The 6,884-nt window shown below is 32.3% G+C and overlaps 2 protein-coding genes across 5 annotated transcripts in view; one reads left to right on the forward strand and one right to left on the reverse strand.

Moving 5' to 3' along the window:
• The window catches only part of LOC106458817 (tumor protein p53-inducible protein 11-like), a 15,411-nt gene extending 13,014 nt beyond the window's left edge, over positions 1-2,397 (forward strand). For all 4 annotated transcript variants that reach the window (XM_013918369.2, XM_022385272.1, XM_013918377.2 and 1 more), the window contains 2 exons: positions 497-598; positions 1,921-2,397. In XM_013918369.2, coding sequence (XP_013773823.1) covers positions 497-598; positions 1,921-2,210 — 392 coding nt within the window. In that variant the 3' untranslated portion in view covers positions 2,211-2,397. The remainder of the gene's footprint in view (positions 1-496; positions 599-1,920) is intronic.
• Positions 2,398-6,323: 3,926 nt separating this feature from the next.
• The window catches only part of LOC106458831 (eukaryotic translation initiation factor 3 subunit M-like), a 21,725-nt gene continuing 21,164 nt past the window's right edge, over positions 6,324-6,884 (reverse strand). The window contains exon 9 of the mRNA XM_013918388.2: positions 6,324-6,596. Within this exon, the coding sequence (XP_013773842.1) occupies positions 6,376-6,596 (221 nt within the window). The 3' untranslated portion in view covers positions 6,324-6,375. The remainder of the gene's footprint in view (positions 6,597-6,884) is intronic.

Raw genomic sequence — 6,884 nt, forward strand, 5'->3', positions numbered from 1 at the left:
GCCTAGAAAAGACTAGAGTTGCTAGGAACAGTCATGATCCTTCTAGAAACTCCAGCGCGCATGCTTCCAGCGTCACGTGACTTCCGTTGTCGCAACAGTAGTTTACACTTGTTCGTTGCTGAAGAACTGGCAAGTTGACTTAGACGTGTGGCTGGAAGCTTTGTCTTGATGAAGTCATACAATGTTGGCCGATCATAGAATATGAGGTTTTGTATTTTTTATGTTTCATTTATTTTGTGAAGCTACGTGTTTTCCTAACATCACGGAGACCAATTAGTGAATCATAAAAACTGTGTTTGGAAGTTTTGTTACTTTAGGGTTAAAAACGTAAACTAGTTTATATAGTACAATACTTTATCAAAAAAGAAGGCCATAATTTAATATACTAGAGTGTTAAGTTGAAAAATATTCAAGGTATTGACAATATCTTACCTCGTATGATTTTGTAAATTATTCATGATTTTCCTTTAATTAATGCGATTAATACCATTTTCAGCTTTTGCCACACTCTTCTGGTGTTTTTGGGATACCACTGACAAAACTGTCGTTCGACGTCTGATCGCAGCTGTCCAGTTGGCTCATGTCTTGCAACTCATAGGTAGGTACAATAACGATATAGTGTTGTTTGTTATGTATTTCGCGCAAAGCTACACGAGAGCTATCTGCGCTAGCCGTCCCTAATTAATCAGTGTAAGACTAAAGGGAAAGCAGCTAGTCATCACCACCCACCGCCAACTCTTTTACCAACGAATAGTGGGATTGACCGTCATATTATAACGCCCCCACGGCTAAAAGGGCAAGCATGTTTGGTGTGACGGGGATTCGAACTCGCGACCCGCAGATTACGAGTCGAGCGCCCTAACCACCTGGCCACACGATATAGTATGAGTGAAAGAAATATGGAAACAATTTTGATTCTTCCACCAGGATCGCTGCTTGTTAGAAATAAACACTAAAGTTATATTTCATTATTTTGGGTGAATTTTAATTTGAAATACAACTCTACAAGCATTCCTAATATAAAAAATATCTTGCGTTACAATCCTAATGGTGTCATTATGAAAAAGTTGTTTGAATATTTTTAGAACGAAGTTTATGTTCTAGGTCTGTACTTTAAAGGAGAGTAAAATATTAAATATTTTTTTATTATTAATCAAATCTTAGACATTTATAGAGGTTTCACTTATTTTTTTTAGACATAATTGAAAGTTAATAAATTACTTTGTATGATTCTATACTACACATATTTCTATGTGAGGAATTCTTTGCTATTCTAACTTTTAACCTGATGAAATTTTCATACATACGACTGATTATCATATTTACAAGCTAATTAACAAATCATAAGCGCAACACCTAGCAATAGTAGACCGGAAAATTTGTTACATTACGCTGACCGATATCATATGACATATGTCTTACTCGTTCCTATTTGCCGATTCAAAACGTGCACTGTTCTGCTTTTTGTATTAAGTTCGGAAAAAGGAAATTACGTTCAAGTTACATAAATAACGAAAAAGTCTTATCTCTTGTCAAACTGAAGTCCTGATGAAATTAAGTGTCTGAGATGGATCTCGTGTAGTACTTTTAAATTATTCCGTGACGAGAAGTATCTATAAAACTTAGTTTGGTTAGGTACAGATTGCGAGTCAAGTGCCCTAACCACTTGGCCATGCCGGGCCCTATAAAACTTAACATTAATTATGGACATATAGAATTATATAATACCTAACATATATTTATTTGTTTTAAAGCACAAAGCTGCGAAACGGACTATTTACGCTGAAACCACAGTAGGTGTCGAATCCCAAACTTTAGTATTGCTTAGTCTGCACAATAGGCTATCTACACTGTACCTACCGTAGGGATCGAATCTAAAATTTTAGTATCGTTGTTTAACATTAAAATTAAAATTCCTAGCTGTCATTCTGTACTCCTGGAATGAAGACTGGAGAGGGAGTCGTCGACTTGGAAATCTGGTGGTTCGATTTCTTGCCGCTTGCCTCAACGGTTACTTTTACAGAGCAGTAGGGAGTAGTAATGCAGGTATACGGAAATCATTTTCCCTTAAAGACCTCAGTGACAGTGAAATTAAGCGTCAGCCTTGTGAAACTGAAGAAGAGGGTTCTTCTGTTGATGGTAGTGAGATACCAACAAATATTGACGACACAACTGATGAGCTATCCCCTGCTGAAAAGAAAACTAAGTAACAATCTTCTTTTACACCTCTAGAGTAACGCAAGTCAATCTAATGGCAGTAAAATACATTGTAATGTCCTGCTATTAGAAAATGTATGCAATAACCAATTATTCCTTGTTTTAATAAATGTCCAGGTGGGAATACTTCTATTATTCCACATTCATATTTGGTAATAAACCAGAAATGTGAAAAAAAAATACAGTTTATTGTTTGTTTAATGGGTTCTTCTTACAACTGCAAATATTCACTGTTTATAAACAAACTATTGTTCAGATATAAATTTTACATTTCTCAGTGGATGAAGAACAACTAATAGGCCTCCACCACTTTTTCGGAAAGAATAGTGATATGGCTGTCACACATTTAACACACCCAGACAATTTTTTTAAAATTGGGAGCGGGACACGAGCCACGAATCCATGTTGATAATATACGCAATTTCTTGTATTTTGTCTTTACGGTATAAATACTCGGAAAAGACGTTCCTACTGACCACTGTGAAATGTATGGTTTTCTTAGCTATCATCAAATTAAAACATTAATACTCAATTTGTAATATAAACATACTACTAATAAATAAATATCTATTTTTTCAAAGTCATTTCCGTGTCATGATGCAAGATAAATGTCAAAAAATATTTATCTTTTATTATTTCACTGTTAGAGAATTCCCCTCATATAAATAGATACTGTTAACTAGGATTTTGTCCATTCTGCTTCACATGACAATAGCAAATTTGTCTTTTTTTAAACATCAGTAAAAAATTATGATTCTATTTCACCCTTAATATTTCATGCTTTGTTTATTGGTAAAATTATTTTTTTAATATGTTTAGTAGCTCTGCTTCTTTAAGTTTTTGGATTATTTGTTCAACTAACATCTTCTAAACAAACATTCCAAATAGAAAATGTAGGCCTAATTAGACCCTTAACGTACTAAAATGAAAATATAATAGTTTTAAAATTTTGCATTAGTCGGCAACAAGGTGTCATCGTAAAACGCATTTATACATAGAATTAGGATTAATGATGCAAAATGTCGCACCTTACCTTTGGTAAGTTGCTTCAAGTTATTCAAAAACAAACAAAAATTGAAATCAACTATATCATGAGCAGTCTTAATTAGTTTTGAACCAACAGTTGGCTGCAAATATGTGATCGGTAATTATATGTCGTTAGGTTTAGGGCTACACATTTCTCCAGTAACTATTTTATTTTCAGTTCGATACTACATTAAAACAAAAAGATTTATTTTTTATATTAGGAAACAAACTACGCAATAAGATAAGATTTAATGTCCAATATACTTATATATATCATCACACATAATAATTGTTGGTTCAGTAGATCTTTCAAAAATTTTAATACGTGAAAAGGTAATCACTTATATTAGGATCTCAAACATTCTGCTCACTAGGCATCCTGACCTAAAAAAATCAACGGAAATGAAGAAACTTACCTTTGTTCCTTAAAAACACTCTTTAACCTGAGTACTTTACAGATGATAGGTTATTTGGGAGGTAATATTTTTATATGTGCTAAGACTCCTCAGAATTATTTGTACTAGTCAGGCGTCGCTAGGCACTGGCACACGGGACTCGTGCCCTGAATCTTTTACGCACTTAGTAACACCTCTGCTACTACAGTATAGTACTTGATGAGGGAAAACTGTTGTGAAGGTGGAGCATCATCAGACATACTCAGAAAATAGGGCAATAGAAACGCATTTTAACACACATATATATATATATATCAATATTTTTGTCCTCAAATTTCACAGGCCTGCGATGGTTTTATTGTCTTGAAATTTTGTAAAAAATCTTTACGTGATAGAAAAAAATTAATATTATTTTCGAAATCCGTTATTAAAACCAAAACAATTTTTATGAAGTTTAAATTCTCAGGGCTGTATAATCCACATCAAAGATTTTTTTTAATATGTTCAGGAAATATTTAATGTGATAACGGATATGACAAGAAAAACGTTTAAGTAACGGGTAAGCTCTAATTTACTATTATTTATTTATACATTAAGGTTAGGAAACTCATAACGGGTGAACAATACGAGTTACATAATGTTATAAACATTTCAAGAAAACACGTTTTTTATCGATAGTAATTTTACGTTTTTAGTAATATCGTGTATAAAAATTCTTGTACTTGTGAATGTAAAAAACTAAGTATATATAATCAGACGCCTCATTTGTAAATCACAGTAAAACGTTCAAGTTTGGTTTTACCGAAGATTAATGATGTAATCTTGTCACTGAAAAAAGTAAATATCGTTGCAGCAAAATTTTCCATATTTAAAGCTTTATTTTTAAGACTTGTAAAACATAAATAAAAAATTCATGTACTGTGCTCATAATACTTGTTTTTTACTCTAACCACTCTCTTTGTATTTCAATATTAGGGCAACTCTATAAATAAAACTATAATAACTATGTTGTTTGAAAGACAGGTTTAGCAGGTATGGAATTGTTATTGTTATTTGTTGTTGATAGGAGTACCTTGTTGCTAGTGGTACACATGATCGAAGCATGGTCTAAGAATAAGCTCACAAAACAGGTTACCCATATCAACAAATCCTATGCTACGTCGTTGTGATTTGTACATTATACAATCACCAAATTATATTACTTACTTACACATTTTATTTTTCTATTAATTAGGTTCATAGTAATTTCTGATCAAACTAACTAACTACTTTGATCAAAACTAAAAATCAATCCTGTAATGAGTATAGCTAATTACATATACTTTTCTTATGTTCTTATTTATAATGATTAGAATACATTGTTACATCTTTTGGGCATCCTCGCTGTTACAGATACTAATTATTAAATGTTGTACATCCTTCATTTCGACTGCCATCTTAAGGGAAGTGTTTGTAGCGGCAGTGGCAGGAATTTGAGTCTGGGTCTTCTTGACAGAAAAGGCTGGTGTGCTATTCACTTGTCACAGGTCTCCCCCACTAAGATTTAAACCAACTAACTTTTTGAATTTCAAGAGGGGTATTTAGGTTTCACTAGATTGATGAAGTGTGTTATGTGTTAGCTGGATATACAAGACTTCTTTTATCTTTTCTTCGTGTATGGTTTATACTCCATATTTTTGTATTATCCAATTTTGTTGTATGGTCCTCTCTAGTATGGTGGGCTTTTGTACTATAATTAGTTAACCAAGCTCAGATTCCTGACCATCAACACCAGTGAGTTAAGCAACCAAAACGATAAAAAAATAGAACAGTAAACTAGAATGAAGCATCACTAGGCCATTCTCATGGTCAAGTATTATACTCGAAATATTATCAGTTGTAGAAACATTTGCTTGTTTAGCTTTGAAAGCTTACATTAATATATTCATAATTTTAACATTTATATAGTGCACATTTACAATGGCCATAAATAAGTTTAAATTTGTCAACATGTGAACGATAGTGTTTCAGATTGTAACTTCTGTCACTTGTTTTCATGTTTTTACCTATATCTCTATAAAAAATATGTACCCATCCTATGCTGTTCTGTTGTAGTTGGCAATTTTGACATGACAAAGGTATTCATGATTAATCACAAAATCATTTATACAATCGTTTCACTGCAGTAGTATTAACAGAATGATAAAAACAAAAAACATGCAAAACAAATATAATTTTTAAAATATTTTTTACAACTCAGAAATATGGTAATTAAAATGGTGGGATTTGCCTTATTCTAAAAACGAACAAAGTTAAGTAACTCCCCATGATGGATATTTAGAGTATTGTTCTTGTAGCAAACAGTGTCCCTGAACAAGCTAACCATGGATTATTAAGTGGTCAGCATTTGAGATAAATGTAAAGATAAGGGTATTATGAAGTTTATACATTTAAAATTGCAAGTAGATATATTATGAATTAGTGATGTCGGGCAGAATTAGATCCCACGACTTTGCTAAATCATCTGCCCATAATCTGAGTAATGTGTAAGAATCCTGCTGGGTCTCATTTTTCACTTTTTAAGGAAACTTTTTAACGTAATAGAATGATCTGTCACCCTTAAAATTATGTATTTAAAGGCATTGCATGATATTTTTGTTTAATATTATCATAATATATTACTTTCTCAAAGAATATAAAACAAACTTTTCCATGGAATTGCATTTTAATTACAACCAAGTACAGATTCAAAAAGCATCTAATGTGCAGCTTCTTGTAAGGTCGCCAACGGTTCCACCTGAGTTTGTAAAACTGATTCCATACTCGGCTCCACCATAGACAAGTTGTTACGCCACCTCACGAGAACCTCCCGAAGTTGCTGCCACTGAGATTTTCCAAATGTACGATGCATTGTAGAACTAACAAGTACCTTTTTGTTGACATGGTCAATTTTAGCTCGAACCAGTTTAGTCCGAAGCACTGATTAAAAAAAAAAAAAAAAAAAAAAATTATGCTTTTATCTCCTGATGTTAAAAAAAAAGTTTCAATCCCACATATTTTTCTTGTTGATATGATTGTATTACATATTATACTAAAGCTTTACTCAAAACAAAACAACAAACACTTTTGCATAAACCTATAAATTAAGAAAAATAAGATTAAGAACTTACTTCTAAATAATAGTGATCTATATACATATACAGTGTATAATAATTGAAATGTGACTGTATTTTACAAAATACTAATCTACTAAAACACAGCCAAGAC

Source organism: Limulus polyphemus, unplaced genomic scaffold (assembly GCF_000517525.1).
Source record: "Limulus polyphemus unplaced genomic scaffold, Limulus_polyphemus-2.1.2 Scaffold24, whole genome shotgun sequence".
NCBI lineage: Eukaryota > Metazoa > Arthropoda > Merostomata > Xiphosura > Limulidae > Limulus > Limulus polyphemus.